A 27240-nucleotide genomic window follows, 5' to 3' on the forward strand; every position below is an offset into this window, starting at 1 on the left:
GAATCAGTCTTACTGTTTTAATAAATTGCTATACTAATGAGGTAGATAACTGTACCTCCACAATAAGGCCCTACTGTATACAGGGTATATCCTCCTGGTTTACCTGTCACTTCACATAACCTTAAATAACCCATAACCAGCACATACTCCCCCCAACAATATCAGTCGGCACCATACTGCTTCATCCTGGATATATATTCTCCCCAATTTTAAAGTGTCCTTCACCCCAGCCATCCATGGTCTGGTCCCTTCCCTCTCCATTTTATATATAAACCATATAAGATTATAACCAGAATAATGCTAAAATGGTGAATAATTATATATCTATCAATGGAAACACTATTTTGCTGTATTCTACTGTATAACTGACCTGTTTCATTTTGCTTTCCCTGGTTATAAAATTTCTGTTTAATTTCTTTTGCCAGTTGCACCAAAGCTGTTAGTGGAACCTGATGACCTGTACGCCAGTCCAGGCTCAAGTATCCACTTCACATGTCGGGCTGATGGAGTTCCCCACCCATCATCTCTTGGTTCAAAGATGGTCAACCTGTTGTGCCATTTGGTGGCCTCACTATCTCCCTACATGGTGAGTTTGCGGTGACCTCACTATCGTCCTACATGGTGAGATATGGTGACCTTACTAGCATCCTACATGGTGAGATATGGTTGCCTCACTATCTCCCTACATGGTGAGTTATGGTGACCTCACTATCTTCCTACATGGTGAGTAATGGTGACCTCAATTATCTTCCTACATGGTGAGTTATGGTGACCCCACTATCTTCCTACATGGTGAGTTGGTGACCTCACTATCTTCCTACATGGTGAGTTATGGTGACCTCACTCTCAAGATGGGACTTAGAAACCTTCCATATCAAGATAGATTAAAGAAACTAAACTTGCATTCCCTAGAAAGACAAAGAGTGCCAGGAGATATGATAGAAGTATTTAAGTGGGTGAAAGGAATCAATAGAGGAGATATAGATAAAGTTCTTATAATATCCGAGCAGGATAGGACTCGTAGCAACGGATTTAAGTTGGATAAGTTTAGGAGGGAGATAGGAAGGAACTGGTTCACAAATAGGGTGGTGGACGAGTGGAATAAGCTTAGCATCTTTGTAGTAAGTGCTGGAATGCTGGAAAGTTTTAAAAGGAGGCTGGATAGATTCATGGATGATAGAGAGTGGTAGTAACTCTAGACAGGAGCTGCCATGCAACAGGCCAGCCGGCCTATTGCAGACTTCTTTATTTTCTTATGATCTTAAATAGAACAGTATTGGAATGAATTCAAAGAAATGACATTCAAGGGTGGAAAAACTTATAGGACAAAAAGTGTGATCATGCTATAACTGATTGGATCACAAATTAAATTTTAAGAAAATGTGTCGGAGAAAAATGTTGGTTAGTAGAAGTGGAGCTTAATGGTCGGTCGCTTGCCATCTCTGTAACAAAGGTGTTAGCACCAGGGCCTTCGTTGTTGAGTGGTGGCAATTGGATAGGACATAAAGAGCACTAAGGTCCTCTTAGTGATGTGAATGTGTAAATGAATGTAGGATTTTTAACGTTATTCACGATTGTATATTGAAGGAATATTGACAGGTTAAAGAAAGTATTTTTGGGATTGTGATAATAGGAGACATAATTAAAGGAAAGAGAAAAAAAGATAAAGAAACAAAACAAAAGAGAGTAATTGAATGATTCTATAAAAGTGAAGGCAGGTTCCTTAGCCTTGGTAACCCATTAGGGGTAGTGCAGATATAATTTATTGACTGCTGAGCCTTTGGTACATAAGGAGGCAAGTAGGCTGGCACTGCATTCAACTATCTTCACTTTTATAACCACAATACTTTACTGTATAAAGTTAAGTACCTATTCACAACCTGGTAAACTGAGGGTACAAACATTACACTCACTTGGCCACAATACTCCCCGAGTTAATAAGTAGTAAAGCTAATGAGGTTCGATTTGAGGCAAGTAAAAGAAAGAACTTCAGTACAGTGCTAGTGAGAGAGTGGAGATGAGAAACAAAAAGGAAATAAAGATACTATAGAAACTAATTTTATCAACATGATTTTAAGCAGTTGTGAGGAAATTGAAAAAGGAAAGAAGGCAGTGGTTGATCAGCTTCCTGCAGAAATTCAAAAACAATTGGGCCATTATGGAATTCATTGTTTGACTAAAACATGTGCAGGGTACTGTAATTATATAATACAAAGGAAACCTTCCCCCCTGATGTTTTAAAAAGGTTGACTTTTGCATTGTTACTAAAAAAACTGGGGCCTGTAGAGTGCAGTCAGTTTTGGACAATTAGTACAATGAGCCATGCAAGTAAATTGTTCTTAAAGATGATTTTAAAGAAACTAAAAACTAAAATGATCAGTCAGTTATCTGAAGACAAAATTGGTTTAGAAAGGTGAAGAGGTTGGGCAGGTGTCTTGGTTTGAGAAATTTAAGTGAGAGGGATTTGGAGGTACAATGAATGACAAAAGTCGTGTCGTGTAATTTGGTGAAAACATATGCCGAAGGGCTAAACTTTTGGTGCACTCTGCCTTGTGGTAGCGGCTCTCATTATGTTTCACGAGTTATATTTAATCTTCGGACAAAAACGCGACACTACTTTTGTCTTTGATCTGTACATACAAAGAAACTGCACTGTACAAAACTGTATCTTTTATGGATTTGCGGGAAAATATATGGTACTAAATCAGTACTGTATGCTTATTGATATCATGAAAAGATAGACAATTTGGATGGAGGTATTGGATTTTTATTTATTTATTTATTTATTTTGTATCAAGATGCTTCAGTTTTATTATGTAACAAATTTACTCATTGGTTAGAGTTGGGCAGAGAATTACACAACATTTTCTTTTATTTGCATATTCAGTATGAAAATGGCAATTTTCTTATGGTAAATAGTGTAGAAGTTAGGTTTAAAAAATTGCACCGAAAATGCAACAGATGGTGTTTTTTTTAAATCTCAACATTCACTTGTGGTTTTTGTTTCATGAAACAGAATTTCAACAAACAAACAAATTAAAAAATAATTTCCCACAGTAACGGAGCTTTAATGTGATAGTGAGATACAAATACAGTATGTAGTGTGGAGAGATTGAAACATTACAATACAGTATGTAGTGTGGAGAGATTGAAACATTACAATACAGTATGTAGTGTGGAGAGATTGAAACATTACAATACAGTATGTAGTGTGGAGAGATTGAAACATTACAATACAGTATGTAGTGTGGAGAGATTGAAACATTACAATACAGTATGTAGTGTGGAGAGATTGAAACATTACAATACAGTATGTAGTGTGGAGAGATTGAAACATTACAATACAGTATGTAGTGTGGAGAGATTGAAACATTACAATACAGTATGTAGTGTGGAGAGATTGAAACATTACAATACAGTATGTAGTGTGGAGAGATTGAAACATTACAATACAGTATGTAGTGTGAGAGATTGAAACATAATACAGTATGTAGTGTGAGAGATTGAAACATTACAATACAGTATGTATGTGAGAGATTGAAACATTACAATACAGTATGTAGTGTGGAGAGATTGAAACATTACAATACAGTATGTAGTGTGGAGAGATTGAAACATTACAATACAGTATATGTAGTGTGGAGAGATTGAAACATTACAATACAGTATGTAGTGTGGAGAGATTGAAACATTACAATCAGTATGTAGTGTGAGAGATTTGAAACTATTACAATACAGTATGTAGTGTGGAGAGATTGAAACATTACAATACAGTATGTAGTGTGGAGAGATTGAAACAACAGTATGTAGTGTGGAGAGATTGAAACATTACAATACAGTATGTAGTGTGGAGAGATTGAAACATTACAATACATGTAGTGTGGAGAGATTGAAACATTACAATACAGTATGTAGTGTGGAGAGATTGAAACATTACAATACAGTATGTAGTGTGGAGAGATTGAAACATTACAATACAGTATGTAGTGTGGAGAGATTGAAACATTACAATACAGTAGTATGTGTGTGGAGAGATTGAAACATTACAATACAGTATGGTGTGGAGAGATTGAAACATTACAATACAGTATGTAGTGTGGAGAGATTGAAACATTACAATACAGTATGTAGTGTGAGAGATTGAAACATTACAACAATGAGTGTGAGAGATTGAAACATATACAGTGTGGAGAGATTGAAACATTACAATACAGTATGTAGTGTGTGGAGATTGGAAACATTACACAGTATGTAGTGTGGAGAGATTGAAACATTACAATACAGTATGTAGTGTGAGAGATTGAAACATTACACACAGTATGTAGTGTGGAGAGATTGAAACATTACAATACAGTATGTAGTGTGAGAGATTGAAACACATAATACAGTATGTAGTGTGGAGAGATTGAAACATTACAATACAGTATGTAGTGTGGAGAGATTGAAACATTACAATACAGTATGTAGTGTGGAGATTGAAACATTACAATACAGTATGTAGTGTGGAGAGATTGAAACATTACAATACAGTATGTAGTGTGGAGAGATTGAAACATAAATACAGTATGTAGTGTGGAGAGATTGAAACATTACAATACAGTATGTAGTGTGGAGAGATTGAAACATTACAATACAGTATGTAGTGGAGAGATTGAACATTACATATGGTGGAGAGTAAACAGTATGTAGTGTGGAGAGATTGAAACATTACAATACAGTATGTAGTGGAGAGATTGAAAACATTACAATACAGTATGTAGTGTGGAGAGATTGAAACATTACAGTATGTAGTGTGGAGAGATTGAAACATTACAATACAGTATGTAGTGTGGGAGAGATTGAAACATTACAATACAGTATGTAGTGTGGAGAGATTGAAACATTACAATACAGTATGTAGTGTGAGAGATTGAAACATTACAATACAGTATGTAGTGTGGAGAGATTGAAACATTACAATACAGTATGTAGTGTGGAGAGATTGAAACATTACAATACAGTATGTAGTGTGGGAGAGATTGAAAACATTACAATACAGTATGTAGTGTGGAAGATTGAAACATTACAATACAGTATGTAGTGTGGAGAGATTGAAACATTACAATACAGTGTATGTAGTGTGGAGATTGAAACATTACAATACAGTATGTAGTGTGGAGAGATTGAAACATTACAATACAGTATGTAGTGTGGAGAGATTGAAACATTACAATACAGTATGTAGTGTGGAGAGATTGAAACATTACAATACAGTATGTAGTGGAGAGATTGAAACATTACAATACAGTATGTAGTGTGGAGAGATTGAAACATTACAATACAGTATGTAGTGTGGAGAGATTGAAACATTACAATACAGTATGTAGTGTGGGAGAGATTGAAACATTACAATACAGTATGTAGTGTGGAGAGATTGAAACATTACACACAGTATGTAGTGTGGAGGAGATTGAAACATTACAATACAGTATGTAGTGTGGAGAGATTGAACATTACAATACAGTATGTAGTGTGGAGAGATTGAAACATTACAATACAGTAGTGTGTGGGAGAGATTGAAACATTACAATAGTATGTAGTGTGGGAGATTAAACATTACAATACAGTATGTAGTGTGGAGAGATTGAAACATACAATACAGTATGTAGTGTGGAGAGATTGAAACATTACAATACAGTATGTAGTGTGGAGAGATTGAAAACATTACAATACAGTATGTAGTGTGGAGAGATTGAAACATTACTAATACAGTATGTAGTGTGGAGATTGAAACATTACAATACAGTATGTAGTGTGGAGAGATTGAAACACATAATACAGTATGTAGTGTGGAGAGATTGAAACATTACAATACAGTATGTAGTGTGGAGAGATTGAAACATACAATACAGTATGTAGTGTGAGAGATTGAAACATTACAATACAGTATGTAGTGTGGAGAGATTGAAACATTACAATACAGTATGTAGTGTGGAGAGATTGAAACATTACAATACAGTATGTAGTGTGGAGAGATTGAAACATTACAATACAGTATGTAGTGTGGAGAGATTGAAACATTACAATACAGTATGTAGTGTGGAGAGATTGAAACATTACAATACAGTATCTACTTTCTCATCCGTACCATTGTCTTTATTATCAGGTTTGAGTGAAGATACTGAAATATCTCATTATAGTACACCTTTGATATTAATGGTCCTTTTACTGTACTCATCCAAGGCCAAAAAATAGCAATGATTATTTGATTTTAATATTCATGTGTCAGAGTATATAACAAGACTGAACTGTTAATTGTATTCCCATTGAGGTTAAAATCGACAAGTATAATTAGTCTCCATCATTATTCATCTTATAAATGACTGTACAGTACAGTTTTACCCCGCTTAACGCCGCTTCACTTAACGCTGCGATATACGCCGTGCCTTGCCAAAGCTGAACTTTCACTTAACGCGGTTTTTTCCACATATACGCCGTGAGTGTCCGGAGACGCTATTTTTGGATTTGCCCCACCCGCCACCCTGCCTGACTGCCTGTTTTAGCTCATAAAATTCATACAAATTACCAGGCTAGAACATAATTTACATTGCTGGAATTTTATAATTTGGGATCATTTTGAATATAAACATCATATATTTTGTTTAAACTTACAATTTTAGATAAAATTTTCTCTAGTAACTATGGTATCTTTTGTCCAAAATATATGACATTTATATTCAAAATATTCCTGGTCTTACAAGGAATCCAGCAATGTCAATTATATTATCCTAACTTTAGTTTGAGGTATTATTTATTAAAATTTAGTGGTTATCCCACACATCTCCTTGGGACGGTTGGTGGGGGGAGGAGGGACCAACCGACCATCTGTTACCGAAGAATTATTATTTTTTTATTAACTGAAGATATTTGTTTTAGCTCATAAAATTCATACAAATTACTCGTCAGAATATAATTTACATTGCTGGAATTCTTATAATTTAGGATCATTTTGAATATAAACATCATATATTTTGTTTTAAACTTACAATTTTAGATAAAATTTTTTCTCTAGGTAACTATGTTATCTTTTGTCCAAAAATATATGACATTTATATTCAAAAATATTCCTGGTCTTACAAGGAATCCAGCAATGTCAATTATATTATCCTAACTTTAATCTGAGGTATTATTTAATACTAAATGTTAAAAACTCTGAAGGAGGATTGGTGGGGGTGGGGAGGGTTGGGACTGACCGCGCGGTTGGAAGAGGGGAGGCAAGGTGGGGTACTTTGATTGACAGATAGTGTCGTGAAGATTATTTTTTTTATTAACTGAAGATATTTGTTTTAGCTCATAAAATTCATACAAATTACCCGGTCAGAATATAATTTACATTGCTGGAATTCTTATAATTTGGGATCATTTGAATATAAACATCATATATTTTGCTTTTAAACTTACAATTTTAGATAAAAATTTTTCTAGGTAACTATGTTATCTTTTGTCCAAAAATATATGACATTTATATTCAAAATATTCCTGGTCTTACAAGGAATCCAGCAATGTCAATTATATTTTCCTAACTTTAGTTTGAGGTTATCCCACACATCTCCTTGGGACGGTGGTGGGGGTGGGGGAGGGAGGACCGACCGACCATCTGTTAGCCGGCTGTGTAGTGTGAGAGGGAGGGAGTTGAGTCCATTATTTGAATGGACATTAACTTGGCGACTGTATTTCTCATTTCTCTTAAGTATTAATTGTGTGCATGTACCATCATAAAATTAAGATGTTATTTTACTACAACATAGGTAAGGTCTACGAAGGTTAAGGCACACCATGGGGAAAAAATAAAAAAAATCATGGTTAGGCAATAAAAAAATGAAAATAACACTCACCCGCCCCTCTTAGTATTTTGTTGTGTTTCCCTTCCTCTTCAGCACCTCTTTCAGTCGTTGTGGAACACTGTCTGCAAGGTTTTGCAGGTGCTGTGGGGTGAAATTGGCCCACAGTTGCTTAATTGCTGTGGTGAGCTTGGGGACGGACGAGGTGTCGAGGTCACGTAGGCGACGTTTCATGAGCCCCCAAAGGTTCTCAATAGGGTTGATGTCGGGGGAATTGCCAGGCCAGTCCTTAAAATATGAAACCTGGCAATCCTCCAACCACTGAGTAACCGACTTGGCTGTGTGGCAGGGAGCACCGTCCTGCATGAACACGACGGCGCGTGTTTTCTCAAACGAGTCAGGCAGAACGTCACAGAGAAGCTCGAGGTACACACCCTGGTTAACTTTAATGTTTTTTCAAGCACAACCAACTCACCAACACCGTAATAAGTGAAACAACCCCATACCATCACTGAATCAGGATGCTTGACCGTCTTGACGGTGTACCTGGGGTCGAGCGGGTCAGAGTCTGGCCGGCGGTACACCCGATCGTGACCACAACCACTCACTGTAAACGTGGCTTCATCACTCCAAAGGACGTTCCTCCAATCCTGAAGGGACCAAACACTGTACTTCTTCGCAAAAGTGATCCTCTTCTTCTTCTGGGCAGCAGTCAGCAGGGGCTTACGGCGTGGGCGGTAGGCGTGATAACCGAGATCGTCATGAAGAAGCTGCTGCACCGACCTTAAGGAGACGTGACCAAGGAGTCCGGGGTTAGCTTGCTTTAATTCCCGGGCCGTGAGCTTAGGATTAGCATTAACTTGCCTAGCAATCACCTTCCTGGTTCTAGGAGACGTAAGCCGTGGTCGCCCAGACTTGGGTTTAGGGGTAGGCAACTCTTCCTGGCTGTTTGCCTCAAACTCCGAGATGAATCGGTACACTGACCGGCGGCACACACCGGTTAATTCAACTATTTCAGTAACTTTATGATTAGCCTTGTATAAACCAATCACCTGTGCAATATCCTCACGCTTAGTAACTCTCCTGGACATCTTAAAGACCCAGAAATCACACGATAAAGCACTGTAACTCAGGCGTAAAATCACGGCACGTGGCGCTCACATGGGTACAATAACCTCCACCCACGCAACTTAAACAAAGACTGAGCGGTTGCTGCTATGTGACAGCTGTCGCCTAAGGGTTCCAGATGCCGTTAGAATTGTGACTAAATATTTCTGATCAAAATTTATCCCTATCTTGAGGGTAAAACGATTTGTGCTAAAAGTAAAGTCACAGCCCAATTTGTGCCTTAACCTTCCGCAGAGACTGTATGTGCCTTCAAAAGTGGAGTTTGGGGTCGGCCGTTTCTATTGGAATTAATCCCATATGTTCTGTTGTTCACTTTATCCATGATTTCACTTAACGCGGGACCCTCTGGGTTCAATTGACCGCGTTAAGTGGGGTACAACTGTATATTCTTTTTGGTTAACATTAGGTTATATCAACAGGTATCAGTCTTGGAGTGCAGCATGTTAAACCTGCAGATGAAGGAGAGTACACCTGCCGTGCCCAGAACGCTGCAGGTCTGCAGGAAGCTGCAGCAAGTCTTTATGTTCGTGAAAAGGTAAATAAGAAAGACATTAGTTTATCATTTATGTTCTTGTCATAATACTTGATTTGTTTAGAATTACTTATTATAAACAGATGTTTACAGGCTATCCCACCCCCCTGCTCCCCACTGTGAGGTTGGGTGGCCAGAATCAAGAACAAACTTTTCATTCTTACTGTAGAAACAAATATTTAGTTTTTAATTTTAAGTGTAATAATTCTTTAGATCATTATGAAGCTTTTCATTGAGAGATATGTTATGTATATTTAACCAGATGCAGTGGAGGTACAGACCCTCAGATTCAGGATCCTTGAGATCAACACTGAACTTGTTTTGAAGATTTTCCAGCAAGTTCCAGCCCCAAGTCAATGACAGTATGTTACCCCAGCGACCAGGAGACCACTCAAGGTTTGCATCCACACATAAACTCAGTTGAATGTTGGTTTTACTTTAAAATGACAAAGTAAAGAAAACATTACTGTATACTGTACATATTCCAAATTAGAAAATTTGGGTTAATTTAGAAGTTGAAGGTTCCCTAAAGGCAAGTTAAATGGGTTTGTTGGTGTTCCAGCAGCTTTTAAGTTGCATCATGTGCCAGAAGTATAGAATTAAAAAATACTTATACTGTACAGTACTGTAATTATTGTCTAATTGAATAAATAGCACAATACAGTACCTTAATAATATTTATTTTATATTAACTACATCATTAATATATCATTACTGTTTTTACATATCTTTTGAAGTTAATTTGGGTCAAATTAAACTGAAGATTTGAGGTAACTTATTCCAGATGCTGCTCCTTGTCACTTGGTCCATGTGACAACGTGAAGCCTCTGGCATAAGTTACTTTGAGTCTTTGGTTTGCAGTCAACATTGTTTTCTTCATTTTGTTATTTAAGAAGTAAAACAAACATTCAAATGAGTGTGTGAGTGCGTGGAAGCAAATTCTAAATCCTGGATGCTGAAGAAAATATCCCTCGGTTTCAATATCTGGTTTTTAAGATCCAGCTTCTCGGTGGGTCTGTATCTGTACTGGGAATGAGTTCACTAATTACTGCAGAAATGTACAAAGGTCTTATCTTTATTAGAGTCACACGGTCATTTGGTGTGTGCATCTTGCCAGGTAGCTCCTGTGATTCGTGAAGAAACCAAGAGACGTGGTCGGTAGTTAGGTGGCCAAGAAGTCATTGTATTACTCAAAGGCTGATGGCCCACTCAAGACCTGTGGATTAGCTGGCGTAAAGATGGTCACACTATGGAGACTGATGACAAGCACAGGTGAGCTTATATGTTATTAGGAATATGTTCCATGTGTATTTCTTAGAGATCACAACAATCATTAGGTATGTAGGGGATCAAAATGTCAGACCAGTTTCTGTAGTTTTATAGTGTAACTCAGCGGGAATCTGTTGTCACCACGCCACGTAAAGTGGCTAAGGCCGCTATTTATCTTCTTTACTTTTTTTCCACCCCAACCTCTCCTCCCCCCTACTTTATACTGTACATACATCCTCTACACACTGCAGATATATTGTCCATTCTGCTGTGTACTGTACAGTGCTCTACTTCACTTCCACACCCTACTGAATGTAGGGGGGGGAACAGGTTCTCAAAATGACCGTGAATTCACTTAATAACATTTTGCTGACCAGAGAGGGGGGTTCATTTTTTACTTGTGTACAAAGAAATATATATTCCCTTGATATGTTTGCCCTTAGGACAATTATATCTTTTACCTGTATTGTATATATACTGTATGTTTGTGTGTGTAGACACACACATATTAACAAAACACATACAAATAAATGATCAGGAAAATGCTCACAAATAATCAGAACAAATTATTAAAAAATGTGACAGTCTACCTTCAAGTCTACTCCGGCTTATTAATATCACCATCAAACCAGGGGCAAAAAGTCATTTATATCAATCTGTACCAGTACAGTAATTAATAAGCTTCTGTTTAATGACCCTTCGAGGTTGCAGGATAAGAGAGGGTCTACTTGCATATGTATCCAGTGTTTTAACATTTGATTTTTCTCCCAAGAATTGAGAGTGATGGTTCATTGTTCGTATACAACGTAACCCAAGATGATGCCGGGATGTATGAATGTAGTGCCCAGAACCCTGTTGGATATGACACTGCCAATGCTAGAGTAACAGTACAGGGTAAGGTGTTCCTATGTTTTGGTCTGGATGAGATAATTAGTCCTTTTTTCTACATTCACCAGAAAAATATAACATAAAATATGGGTTTTAAATGTTTCTCTTTGAATACTGTAGTCTGTGAGATTCATAAGGCAAATTGTGGTGACAAATATTGTTCCACATTCCCAACCTCACTCCTTCTTTGTGACATAATCATTTTGGATTAATATTTTCTTTCCAGAAATCAAACTCAATCATACCTATTTTGGGTCTTTATAATTTTAAAACAAATGACAACTTTACCTATGCTTTTCAAGATTTCTTAGGAGGTCGAGACCATCACCAATCTGATTAGGTTCATCAATCCTGTCAGGATTGATGGAAGTGATACAGCACTGTACTGCTGTACCTAATTTGTTTCAAAGTTCTGAATTTTGTAAAGATGACATGGTCAGTGGAGGCAATTCTTGTTATTTTTAGTTCAGTAATATATTAACTGGAAGTAAGTAGTGAAGTTTAACAGATAGCAAACAACTCTAGCCTCTGTATAATTTATTATCTTGATAGAGACAAGTTTGGGAGGAGCAGATGGCAGTCCTCACACTTGTATTAAACTCTTGAGTTATTAGAAATTGACATCTTGCGATAAGTGTTCCTGAAGCACTTACATTTGATGATACCAAGAAGGGGATTATGTTTTTATGATATTTAGAAAACAGTTTTGAGGATGGCAATCAGGCATTCTCTATTTTCCTTTACTGTACTGGGTACACCAGTTCTACAACTCAGTCTTAGTGACATCTCTTACTAACACTTAATTATTTTGTTAGGAAAGAGTTCCATAAAGGATAGCGCTCTCTGTAGTGTGTTTTGAGGTACTGTATTGGAAAATTTATCAAGAAAATATTTCACTTGTTTAATCTGACCAATATTATTACTATAATAATAATAATAATAATAACATTAATAATAGTAATAATAATATTCAAAACAAAAACAATAATAATAATAATATTATTAATTTTTTTGTTTTCTAAAAGCACCAGTTATTCAGAAGAATCTACTATGTTAATTCTAAACACTACAAAGTCAAGGACCTGAGAATAAAAAAAAATACTACAAAAAAAGTCACAAAAGGTGACAGTTCATAATCCTTAAATTGTAACATTTCCTAAACCCTGTAGTTTTTTATCACTTTATCCTCTTCAGAATCCTAAGTTTTTAAAAAAGAAAGTTTTTAAGTTTTTTTCTTAAAGGCTTCCACAGAAATCAGCTACTTCATGGATGCAGGTGTTAAAAGTTAGCTAGTTAACTTAATGTCGGGTCCATCCATAGAGGCCAACTCGTAACAAAAGTAAGGTAATTTAATAAAGATTCCAGGGGTAAAGGGTGAACATTATACAAAGGAGGAGTTTTTATTATTTAATAACAATAATAACTAATTATAAAGACAGATCCTAACCACTAACCCTTCACCAGTCCCAGAGTTTTTAATAATAAAAACTAATAATAAAGACAAATTCTAACCACAACCCTTACACCAGTGCCCAAGTTAAACATATAAATATCCTAACTAGATACAAACTAAAACATCTACTTCTCTTGGCGATGAATGTTATGGGACGTGGGATGATCAAGGCGGTCACTTGAAGCGCAGGAACCCGGGGAAGGTAGAGGTCCTGCGGGCGAGCCACTGTGAACTGCCTTTCAGGGCGAGATCCAGGCCCCTCGTCACCTTGGTGGTTCATGGGAGAGGCTAGAGTGTTGTGGTAGAGGTTAGGGAGACATGGCAGTGTTGTTATTGTGGCTTCTGACTCTTGCTCCAACGTCGTGATGCGGCAAGGTTGTGTTGTTACCGTCCCCCAGTTGGAATTGACCCAGGCGGAGGGATGTGACACAGGCAACTGATTTTACAATCTGGGAGTTGTATAAGAAATGGATCGGGCAGCAAAAGAACATTCCTGTACTGTTCAAGGCTCCTCAGGGCATGAGAGATGATCACTACTACAACGCAAAATCATTTCAGAACTTATGGTCAGAGTATTTAGTAGGTCGGCCACATTCTACGATCATTACCTTTTTAAATGATAAAACAATAAAAAATAAGTAAGAAAAACTATATATTGACCCTCTAGAAACTTCCCTGTAGCCACAGAGGTGAGGGAGATAAGGGGACAGCTTATGTCGACGGCTAGCGCTCGTGGTCACTATCCACTTAGCGGCCATTTTCTGCTTGCCTTTGTGTCCAGGATGGCCAATAATTTAATGCATATATTTACTAATAATGGTTATTTCCTATTATATAAATAATTAATTTTGAACTTATTTTATTTGCATTATTTTTCTTAAGTGCTCGGCGACACACACGCAGTCTGTCGCTAGGCTGTCTGGCGTCTCTTTGTGTTTGGTAGAGCAAGTAATGCATATAAATAATTATCGGAATAATAATTCCACAAATAAGTACATTTATAACATAATCATAGCATTATTTAACAGTAATACTACACTACAATACAACTACACTACTTTTAGAGTGAGAGGTTGAGGGACAACTCTCTCTTTATGGCGACAGGCTAATGCGTACTAACTACACTGAGCCCACCAATGCTACCCTGCGTGTGGCGTGACCACCAAATAGTCATGCTGGAACCTTATAACCTGCACTGGGCATTCAAACAATGGCGCGAAAAGGTGTGCGTTCCGGAACGTCAACCGGGGCGCCCTAGATGAATGTTCCGGAACATCAACCTGGGCTTAGGGGTTAAAAGTCATTAAGCAGAGTTTGAACTCTATCCTAGCTTTAACTGGAAGTCAATGCATTTCGATCATGAATAGGGTAGTGGAAGCCTCAGTAGGTGAGTATAAATAATCCTGGCAACCCTATTCAACACTGTCTGAACTTTCTTCAGTAAAGAATTAAGTAGGCAGACCCATAAAGAGTTAGAATAGTCAACCCAAGACAAGTTAAGTGAATGTAATAGTGTCACAAAACCTGTCTTTCCAAAAACTGTTTAATACCATATACAGTAGATTTCAAATATGAAAGTTGGAACTCTTAATCACTGGAGTTATACAGTATGCTTTTTAAAATTGAGTTTTGAGTCAAATTACACTCCAAAATTACAAATAGAATCGACAGAACCAAGTTGTACTTCTCCAAAGTTTAAAGAACCAAAATCATCTGTGCTGTCGCCCCTCCTAGCCACTCAAATTTTAAGATCAGACATCAAGGATTTCATCATCATCTCATTATCCTCAACATTTATCATTTGCGCATAAAGCTGTGTATCAGCAGCATAAAAATGGTAGGCAACACCATGAGCATTCAGCAGAGATGCAAGACTACTGGTATAGACTGTAAAAGAAGTGGTCCCAAAACTGATCCCTGTAGGACTCCAAACTGCAAAGGAACCGGATCTGAAATGGTCCCACCAACCATCACACGTCGAGATCCTGAAGTAACAGATGATGATCCACCATGTCAAAGGTTGCAAAGAGATCAAGCAAGACCAAGAGGAAGGACTTTCCCATGCAAGTGTTTATTACTGTACCAAACCATTATGAATTTTACATAAGGCAGTTTCAGCTGAATGATGCTTCCTATAGGCTGACTGGACCAGAGGGATCAATCTATTTCTCTTTGGTAGATGAAGTAACTGATTGAGCATAGCACACACTACAATCTTTGATAAGAATGAAAGATTGGAGACCAGATGATAATTTGACATATTTTCAGTATCAAGACCAGGTTTCTTAAAAGTGGGCACAATAAAGCCTATTTCTCAGATTACAGAAACTCACCCTCTGCAAAGCATTTATTTTATGATGTACAAATAAAGGCTGCAACATGTTCATGAGCAAGTGATACCTTAGATACATTTATAGGATCAAAACAAGAAAAATCTTCCTTGAATCCTTGGTATAGTGCAGAATGTTGTTCACCCCTACATTACAAAATGATGAAAGAGTGAGTTTTATGGTGTAACTCGGTTGAAATTCAATTAAAAATTCATCATTCTAAGAAACATGATCAAGATATCTTTGTCATAAAAAACAAGGAAAAGTCTGAGGCAAGCTGAGCATCTGAAGTGAAAGAAGGCATAGTAGTTCCAGACCTCTGGCTCAACAGCCCATTCACAACTGCATAAAAAGTTTTCTGATCACTACCACAAGAGGCTACTTGACTTCTGTAGTAGTCAACTTTGCATGCCCTTGTTGAACAAACACATCCCTACGCTCAGTCATATACTCTGATATAGTATAGTTTGTTCGCTGCTTGCGCCACTCATTTAATATTTCTATGACCTCTATGAAGAGAATTTACAATTATATGAGTCATACCAAGGAGAGTCATCTCGTACTGTAATGCTCTTCACGACCTCTTGACAATAACGGTTTGAAATGAACTGGAAGACATCATTATGTAATTTAGTCATCTCCTCAGAGGACAAATCAAAGGACTTGACCCAATTCAAAGAATGATTGACTTCCTGATCAATCCTGGTCTGGTCAATGTTTCTGTAGTTCTTGAAGATAATTATTTTACTGTAAGATGGGGGTCTTGGGGCATTAAAAGAAATGTAATCAAAGCATGGTCTGAGACTGCTGGATCGATCAGGTCAACTTCAACGTCTAATACACGATCATAGTCAGTAGGAGACAAAAGTAGGTCTAGAGTGTGTCCAGAAAGATGCGTTAGACACAACACATGATTGACAAAATTGTTTAGATTGATAATTTCCAAGAACTCAAAGGAAAAAGGTTTCAGAGACGGGTTGTCATCAGATTAATGAAAGTCACCACAGATCAACCATCATCTGTTCTTTCCTGAGAAGTCTCAAGAAACAAGTCAAATTCATCCATGAATTCCCTATCTGTACCTGGGTGACCTGGATGATACACAACAGCAACTCTAATAACTTGGTGATGAAGTTTATTAATACCTTCAAAAATTCAAAGGAGCAAAAAAACATTCACTACTAATCAGTCTTATGTTGAGCAGAGCTACAGAGCATATCAGTGCCACTCTGCCACCCGAAGCTCTTGCAGAGGTCTGGGAACATAACGAGAGAATGTGGCCGCAGAAATACTAATATGAGAAAAATAAAGGTTACCATTTCACTCATTGATGGGTCATGTGTTTGTCTCATCTATGGACATCTGCATCATATATTTGAGCTCCACATTTTTTTATGAGCTCAATTACCAGGTGTCAATGAATTCACAACATTATGATTTATCTGTCATCTCTCTGTATCTTCTTACATTATACTTCACTATGTGTATGTGAATGAAGCTTTGGTCTTAATGAAAGAAAAACTTGCACTTCTTATTTTTATAAATTCACATTCCATTATTTATTATTATTTTTTTATTTTTGTTTGTGTTTTTGCAGAAGACCCAAGACCTCATGTTGGAGACCAGTTCTTACATCAGAGTTTTGAGGAAGCTCGTGATCAGGTTAACAGAGCTGTCAATGATACCATCAGGTTTGTTGTAGTTTCACTTACTTTAATAATTTTATTTGACTAAGGGTGAGGAGATCTTGTGCAGTGCCCTTGTATCATTGTCCAATGTGGTTTATCTGTTCATTAGCATATAAATTAAAAGGATCTAAATTTATTTTAATCACAGTTGGCATAATCATTCTCTGAATCAAGAGTCTAATAATAGAATTTCTCCTTGCATATAGATGGAAAAAAAATACATTTATAACCAGGCGCTGGTTCCAAGGAGACTTGTCTATTGTAGCCATCATGTCTGTGGGTCCTGGCCCAGGCCCTAGCTGCAACTTTGATGGCTGCCATTAATTAAACATTCAGTACATGACATATATGGGAAAACTCGGCAAGGCCAGAGCCCCATATCTGCTGAGTTATCAAGGGTTTACTGTACTGATAAAGTTTTCCATGTCTTTCTCAACTACAGTATATTAGTTAAGGGGCTTGTGTGTGAGCTGCAATTCCTTTCATAGATAACATAGATGGTGAATATTAACTGGTGTACTTTTATTAAATTGATATCTGTGTTGTACAGTGACATGAAATCCTAAACTTACCTTTACTGTACTGATTTTTATTTTATTCTTCTTTGTGGATTCTACACCCTTTGATCTAATGTATATACTGTAGGGGTAAGAGTACCAGTAATTAGTATTTATTGTTATGCCTCTTAGGATGGTGCATTGTTTTACTTTCCAGCCAGTTATTCCAGCGAGACAGAAGCCGTACACCACATCCTCACGAGTTGCTGCGTATTTTCCGTTTCCCTTCTTCTGAAGGACGGGAGATAGCGAGAGCTACAGAAATGATAGAACAGACTCTGAATATTGTAATGCGACATGTGGAATCAGGCATGGTGTTCAACCTGACAAGTGAGTTTGAACTGAAATTCTTTTGTACAAATCCAAAATTATTGAAAGGAATTAGTTAAATACTGATAGATAACAGCTGTATAGCTAGAGACATAACTTGGTATTTGTTTGGTTATAGTTATGCTTCCAAAAAGAAGCATTTAGTTGGCACTTTGTCTGTCCTCCCATCCTGTATTTCAGTCTCCCTCTCTAACTTTCGAAGTGTTGAGGGAAATTTTTATGATGATATTTAGGAAGAGTAATGTTACTGGACAGGTTCACAAACAACTGCAAGCCCCTATCATGAAAGTTAATATCCCACTTTGGGGTCAAAGTTCAAAAGTGAGTACTGTACAGTAGTACTATAGTATACCATGATAACTCAGATGAACTGAGTGGAAGGAGTCTAAAGGATGCAATGCGAGTGTTTTCTCACTGGGAAGCTACTGTACTGTACTGTACATTTTTTAAACGTGCAAATAGCAACAGTACCGTGCTATATTGCTTATTAAGCCTTTCTTAGTTGAATATATAATCATTCAAGAGATAAGATAGAAAATATAAATATTGTTGTACATTTAAAGTGAGCTAAAATAGGAAAATGTGAACAGAATGAGGGCAATGTTATACAGTTATGAAAGAACCTATCTTTTTATTTATTTATTTATTTTTACTAATGTTGTGTTCTTCTTTGAATATTACTCAGAGGAATTACCATCATTTGACTGTAAACTTGTAAACTTATTGGTCTTGTCTTAAGTTCCAATGATATCGATGAGTTTGTCCTCTGATGAGATGCACTTTCACTGCACTGACATGGTCAGTGATTCCTATTTTTTTATTTTTTTATTTATTTTTTTATTTTTTTATTTTTTTTATTTTTTTTTCATTACCCTCAGCTTACTTTCCTGGCAGGACTTTAAACTATTACTGCCATTAGTACTAACCATTATTGCTTGATCTGATCATCAATAGAAGGATATTGGTGATAAAATACCCAGCATACCACTGATTAATTATCCATACAAAATGTGCACAGAGTAGGTTTAAGATTTCCAGAATTATGAGATATTGAAATCTGTCCTGTGGAGGTTATATTGTCCAGTATTTTCCTCTGATCTGGGAGCATCCATTCTTCTTACCTACCATAGAAAAGGGTTGTTTTCTCAAAAGGACAGTGTTCCTTCTCTAGGCCTCCCATCTCTTGTTCATGATACTCTCTCAAACAATACTTACTCTGTAAACAGTTCACTTTTCCTGCATCACATCTTTTCCCTATATGAACCTCTTTTTCCTCATCTGCTTGAGCACTTCTTTTTTATTTTATTTTTTATTTTACAGTGGAAACAAAGTCACTTGCTTTATATGTTTGGCAGTCAAGTCAAAGTGCAGAGTTAGTAGAATTTTTTGTAATGATACTTTGGAATCTTGGCTTTTCATTCTCAAATACTAATATCAACATGTGTTCAAAAATATCTATATATTGTATCACACTCATAGCAAGTTGAGAAGATTTATTTGCACTTTTAGGTACAGTATAGGAATTTTTATCTTATATTATACAATTAGCAAATTCATTTTACAGTTTATTACAGTACAGTACTGTATTATATAAGTATTTTGTGGAGGTATGGCAGATAAACTCACCTTGCTGCACTCTTGGCAGCGTTCAGCTACCAGGACCTTCTTTCTCCTGAAAAGTTGTTTTTGCTGACAAATCTCTCTGGATGCTTGGCTCACCGACGTAGTGTCTACTGTGATGACATGTGCTTCCATGCAAAGTACCGCACCATAGATGGCACCTGCAATAACTTACGCAAACCTCTGTGGGGCTCCTCACTCACGGGCTTCAGACGTATTCTAAGTCCAATTTATGAAAATGGATTTAATACACCTATTGGTAAGTGTCATGTCACATATATTTAAAGTTGAAAATTATTTTTATACGTGTGTTCTTTTAAGTTATATTTGTTAAGTGCACAAAAATTATTAGTATCTTAAGTTGAATTAATTCAGTTTTATAGGAATGTAGTAAGTGAGGTTACATTAGCTTGAACTTGTTTATATTACAGATAATTGTAAAGTTTACTTGTATTTCTAAACCATTAGTATTTAAAGTACAACTTGGGAGGAAAGTTACTTATGATAATGATGCCTAAAAGATTTGTTTCAAATTAGAGAGTAATGACATATAGTATTTTCACGGCATGAAAACTGTTTAAAGTATAACCACTTTTTCAGAATTTTTATGTAAAATGTGAGTTCTTTCCTAAGGTATTGGATGTGCTTGGTTAGTGGACACTGTCACCTTAGACATTACCTTTGAAGTGGCAGCCAAGATCATAGGCTTCAAATGTTGCCTTCTCTTAACCCTTAGGCCCTGGGTGACGTTCCAGAACGTCCGCCTATTCCCACATTTTTTATTTACTTTTGGAAAAATAGATTATTTCTTGATTTATCCCCGTGGGGAAGGGGGTGGGTACTGCTGGCTAACTCAGATAATTTTATTGAGCTCGGAGGTAACCTTCTACTATACACAAGGGATTAAGGCCTGTTAGGCCTCTTGTTATTATTGGGCACATGAGGCCCAATTTGGAAAATATTTTCATATACAGTTAGCCTTTGCTATTCAAGGGGGGTTATGTTCCACGGACCATGCGTATTGTCAAAATCAGGGAATATTATTAGCAACCATAATACAGTCTCTCCTCGACTTATGACGGGGTTCCGTCCAGACGACTAAGTCGAAAAGGCGGAAATAATACATAGAAATTCTAAAATGAAATACAGTACAGTAAAAGTAATCAATAATGAAAAATGAATAAAGTGTTGCTGTACACTTACCTTTATTGTAATCAGCTGAATGCACATGGGGCCTCAATCATTTTTTAATTAAGCAAGTAGACTATATTAATTGGATGAAGCAGAGGAGGAGACAGGGCTGGGTGGGTCATCAAGTTCGCTTTCTTCAAACAGGCTAACATACTTGCTTGTTGAAGGTATTGGATCATCTTCAGGGAGTGAAATGCAGCAGTAGTGGGGACTCGAAGATACGTAATGTGAAGAATACTTTATACGACCATGACCGTCGTATGTCCGGGTTGTCGTAAGTCGAATATGTCGTTCAGTCGAGGAGAGACTGTATTGTATGTTTAAAGATACTCGAGTCACCCATAAACACACCCATGTGTTGTTTCCATATAATAAACCTAGATACCTCCATCTGGTTACCAAAAAGTTAATTTCCATTTTATGCTGTAAAAGCTAGATAATGATGTCTAAAATCATGTGAAATGGTAAGTAGCAACTCGAGTCTTATGTTCTGAATCGTAGGAATTGTTGTGTAGCGTCTCCGATTCCATGGGAACCAACTCTGGTATTTTAAATCCAACGTTGCCATGATCTCTGCGTGACCTGGGAGACATATCTCACTGAATTTATTTTATACCACTTTTTTTTTTTTTTCCACCTTTTTTTATACTAGACTTGTGATTATATAATACTGGATAGGTAGGTGAATAGAAAAATTTAATTCAGACATAATCATTATTTTTTATTTACTAGCATGTGGCAATTCTAAATAGAATGCAGCTTATAGAGAGGCCTCTGCTCCAACGCAAACATGCTGCTGTGAGTTTCAGACATCACTTACATAAAACAAATTTTACTATTTATTGTACTCAAATATATAGATATTATTCACTGAGGCACTTTTTAGGAGTCAACACATAACATATGCTATTGTGTAAGGCACAAATTTGTATGGTACAGTTTTATAACAAATACGCTGTCACAGTGCCTCTACCCTAAAATAATGAGATTTTTTTTATCTGTATTAGCCCACCTGGGCACAGGTCACTGACCCACATCTGGGCCTAGAGGGGTGGGGGGGTCATATAATTAACAATAATAATAAATAATAATAATACTAATAATAACAATAACCATAAATGCAAAAATGAAAAAAAAAATCAAGTATGAGAGATGGTATAGAGTATGTATGTTGTGTTGTTAAGAGTAAGAGAAACAATTGAGTCCCTGCAATTGTGTGTAAATGAGGCAGAAAGTTAGATCAGCAACCTAGGACTTGGTCACAATTTTTGTGATGCCATATGACAGCAGGGTCTACCATTAGACAACGCATTATACTTCCAATATCTTCCTTGCTTGATAGCTGTGTACTACCTACATATATTTACATATATATATACACTATTTAAAAAAGTCTTTCCTGTGTCTTAGTACTTTTGAAGGGTGTGGTATTGTTGGAAGCATGGGCTCGAGCACAGAGCAACGTCACACTGATTACACTGATAGCAAGTGTCTTTACATACTTTGGCTCGGATTTTACTCGTATGGCATACATGACATTTTTTCTGGGAATACTTTATTGCTTTGCTCTATTGGAAGGATTCACTGAAGGGAAATGTCAAGAAGTCAGTTGCAAATGGGAGCTCGATCAGTACCGACAACAACGACAGCCAAACACCAACTGAGCGTGCTACGGCATGGACGCTGTACACCACGCGGCGACCCAGCCCACACGACGCTCTTGTACGGGACGGAAACGTTTCGGTCCAAGAAAATACGCACGGAGTTTGAAAAAAATTTGGTACGACTGAGGCGGTCATATGTCCGGATGGTCGTATGTCGAGTAGGCCGTAAGTCGAGGACTACCTGTACTGTAATGTAGTATTAACCCGGCACCAAATAAACCTAAATAATATGGGGATTATGGCGAAATTGAATACTGTCGTTAGGAAAGGATTGTGGTTGACAAAGGGAGAGAGTTGTTGCCCCAGTCCCACCAGCACTCCCTTCCACCAGCCCCACCGACTATCCCTGACTACAGTATATTGTATTTTATTCATATTTATGCATCATATTCGGATATACACAGACTTGATATGAAACAGTGGGTGATGCAGATGGCATATATGTGAAACCAATGATATAAAATGAGAATATATTCTTATATTTGTTATCAACATAAATGTGAAATGACATACATCAGTAGAACATGCAATGAAGACCCCTTGTATAGGGAAATAGAGGATGACAATAGAGTGAGAGAGAAAGAAAAGAATAGAATGTTTCAGGTTCAGTGGAGAAATGATGGAGGATATATATTAATGAATAAATGAATGAGAGTTTGGCAGTAACTAATCTGAGGAATAATGCAGCAACACTCCTCTTCACTGTGTGTCTTTATCCACTTCATTCATATCACTACTTACGGTCTTTTTCCCCTCCTCCTTTTTCTTGATAATTGATAGAAACATACTACCTATCACTTTCACTGAGAGCACCACACTCAAAAAAAAAAAATACTCTGGCGAGGATTAGTGGAGAGAGAAGAATAATACAACACTGTGCACCATATAGTTATACGGTGCACAGTGCTGAACACATTAGGGTGCCTGGAGGGTAGGGAACTGTACCGGGGGAGAGGGTGGTAAAAGAGGGGAATGCTGAAATACAACAATTACTTGAATAAGTATCGGTCATAGGCCTTGGATACCCAGACATGAGCAGAGGTATATTTCATTTGGGTGTCACCCCCAGCCTGTATGGGCAAGTAGAAGCGCAATTGGACACACAAAATTACACAAGCCACAAAATCAGAACCTAGCCTTCTCCCTTTAACTTAAAGAAAAGGAAGAATGCATGTACGTATTCACTCAGGAAGGGGTTAATCTATACTTTAATCCAGACTGAACACCTTCATTAAAGTGGATTATTCCTGTATTATAAGACAAAACCTGAAACTTGTAGCATTTATGCAGTCATGTGAGGTCATAGGACTGACTGTACCAGACTGCATTGCTGGGCTTTTGGTCTTAGAGAAATTGATTTTCAGTTACCTTTCTGTGGAGCAAGTCCTTAAAATATTTTTTTTGTGGGTTGGCATTAGGAAGGGCATCCAGCTGGAAAACTTTACTTCAACATGCCTGATGGCAACCAGGTCACCAGAGCTGTGCCCATCCCCTGGTCTCTGCTGCATTTTCTGGGCTGGTGCCCTGGCGACATCCTACTCTGGTTTTACCCAACAGCTGCCATCAGGTAATCGCAGCCGACCCATGCAAGCGTGGAAAATTACCATAAAGCATTAATCATGATGATGTAGAGAGCCCTTGCCATTATCTCAGACCTTCATCTATGGTTATCATCAGAAGACTTTGCCTAATACAGTGACCCCTCGGTTAACGAACTCAATCCGTTCCAGAAGGTTGTTCGTTAACCGAAAAGTTCGTTAACCGAAACCATTGTTTCAATGGGTTTTTGGGTAATTGGTTCCAGCTCACCGAAAATTTCCTAAATTCAACAAAAATGGTAGAAAAGTTCACTTACTTTGAGGTGTGTATGTAGAAGGCTCCTGGATGATGATGATGATGATGATGATGATGAGGGGATTTAGAATGGGGGTGGAGGAGAAGGAAGAAGAGAAGGCATTGGGGTGGAAGAGAAGTCACCCCATGGCGCCATTTCACCCATAAAATTTTAGCTCTCTTGGTGTAATTCAAAATTATTTTCTTTAAATCAACACTGCACTGCATTATATATTGTCAATGTAAAATATATTTCAAAATGACCAATAATTTGCTTGGAAACACAGAAAAAAAGCGTTTAGTTGAAGAGAGTCTCAAGCAAGATGTTACCTACAGTGAAAACAGAGAGAGACTAACGCCTGTTTGCTGTGTTAAGAGGCTGGATGCCGCGCATTAAACTAGTCACTTTACCTTCAATTATGTTCAATAATTGTTAAAATGACTAAAAAATTGAATATTAAACTTTTAAAATTATTGAATAGTGTAAACTTCTTGATATTTACTAAAATAGTAAGGAATTTAAGCCCTAGAACCGATTAATGTATTGGCGGACTGATACTAAAGCTGGTTGCCCGGTCAGTGCAAGCGAAAACATGTTGAGGTCTGTTCGTAAGAAATTCGTTAACCGAATTTTTGTTCGTTAACCGAATTGAAGATCCTTATGGAAGGCAGTTCGTTAACCGAAATTTCGTTAACCGAGGCGTTCGTTAAACGAGGGGTCACTGTATAGACTGTGTGGTCCAGGAAAGTATGTGAAATTACTACTAAACCTTAGAAACAAAAGTTGTGGTTTGATGAATGAAACTTTCTTGGTAGGTTGCTATCAAAAGACTGTATGTAATTTATTCCTCCTCCCCCTCCCTTTCTCTTGTTCTTTTGGGAAAATGTGATTCACTAAAGTTTGTGACTAGAAAAGGGGATTGATTGCTGAAATCCATATTTGCATATTTGTGAATGAGGATAACAAACAAGTAACTCGGTTTCCCTTCCTCCTAAATTTGTGGAGAGGCTGAGTAAATAGAAATGAACATAGATTGGCTATTTTATATTTTTATGGACAGGTATTTGCAGATACACAGATCCAGATCAAAGGGTCACACATCCATGATAGACTCTGAAACAACCACCTTATCAATGACTGTCTTTGAGGTTTAGGTAATATACTGTACTGGGCGAGTAGTCATTTTATTATCATTTTATCTTTTCCTTTTTTTCCTTTCCAGGACTACCTAACACTGACTCATTAATAAATGAATGAAATGTGGCTGGAAACACGACTCACTTGTCTGTAGTTCTTGACCACAGAATGAGTTTTACAATTCAATCTCCCATTTCTTTTCTTTATCTATAGGTTGGTCAAAAACAAAACGATACCATGGGTTCTTCAAGCCCAGTGCAAGATTGGTTTCATCACGAATTATCAGCACAGAGGAGGTGTCACCAGATCACCATTGTACACATATGCTGATGCAGTGGGGACAGTTTCTTGACCATGATATAGACCACGCTCTTCCATCTATATCTTCAGAAAGTTTTCATGATGGAGAAAGTTGTCAGAGGTAAGTAATTTAAAATTCAACAACTGTCAGCTGCATTATTGTTATTTGTCAACTTGCAATTTCAGGTAGATACTCTTTTTTTCTTCTGCTTCTTTACTGTGTTACATGCAGACAGTCATTCATACAGAATATGCACAAAAAAGTAATTATCAAAACAAATACCTAAAGGGAATACAAATTTCTTATGTGTGTGGGACTTCCTTAAGCCCCGGGTTAGGGTGCTGCTGGCAGTACCCCCCTGCAGGGATAAATTGAGAAAAACAAACATAAGTTTTTCCAAAAATAATTAAAATAATAATAATAAAAAAAAAATGTCGGGAAAATAGGCGGACGTTCTGGAACGTCACCCAGGGCGCGCTAGTCGGACGTTCTGGAACGTCACCCGGGGCCTAAGGGTTAACACACACAGCGGGGTAGGGGGAGAAAGTCATGGGGGATCTCGGCTCGCTGTCTCGTGCGTAGTGACAAGATTGCCAAATGGCAAGGCAGTATTTTTTTTTTCTCATTTATTATTATTTGTATTTATTCCTCACATTTACTGCTACAGTATATATTATTTTATGTACAGTCCCAGTTAAAAGTCCAGTGCCAGGCAGTTTTGGCTAACCTGGTTATGTGATAACGTCGGATACATGCACACATGAACTCACATGATAGAACTTCTGGGCCAATGGTTTAAAGGGTGCATTTGGTGCCTAGATTGCCATGTTGCCAGCAATGTCCGGAACAAACCAATGAATACCATTAATAATTACTTCGAACTAAATTGAATGATGAGAACCAATGTAATTACGAGAACAGGTGAAATGCCTTCCACACACACACACACACACACACACACACACACACACACACACACACACACACCGTCTGCTAGACACCTCGATCATGTGAACAATCCATTCTGTGGTGTGTCTATGTACACATCCTCTATGAACTACACCATGTATCAGTGATGAGTTGTCTTATGTGAGTGTCAGGAGGATAGGTGTAAAGAATGCTGCATAAATATAAAATTAATTTCAAGCCATAGCCCACACTGTAGAAATTGGTCCAGCCTCCACATGTTTACGGTCACGTGGCCACTCCTGGCTTCTTGATAAACATGCTGCCGGTTGTAACGGGTGTTGTCAGGTCTCCAGCAGTGAAGATGGCCGTCGTTGCCCTGAAGTCCAGGTCCTCCCCACATACTGATGAGTGAACTGTAGTCTCCCAACCTGGTGGTGTTCTTCTAACCTTTCCCAGACAGTAGAGACCATGTGGTAGATCCCAATTCCATGGGGTCATCACCTAACTGTACTAGCCGAGACCTCCAAGTGCAGCCGCTCCATCGTGGCCGGCGCATTGGTGAAAGGATGGTCGTGAATGTCTGCCACAA

The 27240-nt window shown here is 37.5% G+C and overlaps 1 protein-coding gene across 1 annotated transcript in view; it reads left to right on the forward strand.

Annotated features, from left to right (window-relative positions):
- Window positions 1-27240, forward strand: part of LOC121863411 (peroxidasin-like) — a 180262-nt gene that overhangs the window by 123274 nt on the left and 29748 nt on the right. Inside the window, exons 12-20 of the mRNA XM_042362044.1 lie at window positions 426-586; window positions 9368-9483; window positions 9808-9876; window positions 10684-10752; window positions 11522-11643; window positions 17018-17111; window positions 17823-17995; window positions 19641-19874; window positions 25655-25862. Coding sequence (XP_042217978.1) covers window positions 426-586; window positions 9368-9483; window positions 9808-9876; window positions 10684-10752; window positions 11522-11643; window positions 17018-17111; window positions 17823-17995; window positions 19641-19874; window positions 25655-25862 — 1246 coding nt within the window. The remainder of the gene's footprint in view (window positions 1-425; window positions 587-9367; window positions 9484-9807; window positions 9877-10683; window positions 10753-11521; window positions 11644-17017; window positions 17112-17822; window positions 17996-19640; window positions 19875-25654; window positions 25863-27240) is intronic.

The sequence above is a fragment of the Homarus americanus genome, unplaced genomic scaffold (genome assembly GCF_018991925.1).
Source record: "Homarus americanus isolate GMGI-L3 unplaced genomic scaffold, GMGI_Hamer_2.0 scaffold40248, whole genome shotgun sequence".
NCBI lineage: Eukaryota > Metazoa > Arthropoda > Malacostraca > Decapoda > Nephropidae > Homarus > Homarus americanus.